General features: G+C 68.8%; 1 protein-coding gene across 1 annotated transcript; it reads right to left on the bottom strand.

The window, feature by feature from the left end:
• Positions 1-442: 442 nt before the first annotated feature.
• On the bottom strand, positions 443-770 carry CHLNCDRAFT_144627 (hypothetical protein; the record flags this gene model as incomplete). The annotated part of the gene is made up of 2 exons (XM_005842497.1): positions 443-480; positions 659-770. Coding segments are annotated over 2 exons (150 nt in total), but the record flags the coding sequence as incomplete, so codon positions are not given.
• Between the last annotated feature and the right edge of the window lie 260 nt (positions 771-1,030).

Genomic DNA, 1,030 nt, shown 5'->3' with positions numbered 1-1,030 from the left:
AAAGCTGCTGGTGGGGGAGGGGTGAAGGGACGCAGGAAGGGGACGGGGGGACGCAGGGACAGCAACGAAATGGGCAGGCACAATACAAGTGTCAGAGGGCGCACAGCCAACGGGGTTGGCCGGGGGTGCATGAAATCAGGGGTGGGGGTTGCATGTGTGTGTGGGCCCGTCCGTCAAAAGGAAAACTTTGAGGTGGGCGCCATTTCAAGCTGAATGCATTGAAATGGGTGAGGGTGTGGCGGGGGGGTTGGTGCGCTGTTTGGTTGTTTCTGGGCGGCACGCTCACGCTCCGCAAAGAAGGTATGCAGCATGCATTCAGCAAAAGAATCGAATGGGGTAGGATGATATTCTGGCAGCGTAGCGGCGTACAGCGCTGGGGGGCGCGCACGCCCAAGGGGGCCTGGGGCGGCACCGGCGGCGGCAGAGGCGGCCGTGGGCGGCCTCACTTCTCCCACACCGTCCAGCAGTGGCCGCAGTCGACTGCGGCAGAGGGGCGGGCGGGCAGGGGACGCCGGTCGGGGCGCAGGGCAGGGGAGAGAGGCTCAGCCCGGCAGCGCTGGCCACAGCCGCTCCGCTGCCGCTCCGCTGCCGTGGTGCTGCGGTGCCATGCCCCTTCCTTCGTCGACCCCTTCTCCTGCCTTGCACCGCATGCACTCACCCACAGCGGCCGAGGCGTCCTCGGGCACGAAGTCTCCGGGCCCGATCTTCATGATCAGCTTGCCGTCAATCTCAGCAGCATACACATCCCGCTCCGCGGTCAGGATCTTTACCTGCGCACACACACGCGGGCGGCGGGCGCCAGGGGGCGCGCATCCGTGAGGAGGGCAGGGCGACGGCGATGGGGAGCGGGGCGGGCCCCGGGACGGCGCATGCACGCATCCGCGGCTCGCGGCCCGCGTCTGCCCATCTGGCGACGCGCCCTGGCACGCCCCGCCCCGGCCCGGCAGCTGAGCTGCTGCCCCGGCAGCCCCACACGCACACACACACACACACACGCACGCACGCGCCCTCCCACCTGCGAGCGGCAGTG

The sequence above is a fragment of the Chlorella variabilis genome (genome assembly GCF_000147415.1).
Source record: "Chlorella variabilis unplaced genomic scaffold CHLNCscaffold_721, whole genome shotgun sequence".
Taxonomy (NCBI): Eukaryota; Viridiplantae; Chlorophyta; class Trebouxiophyceae; order Chlorellales; family Chlorellaceae; genus Chlorella; species Chlorella variabilis.
This window is presented reverse-complemented; position numbering and strand designations above follow the sequence as displayed.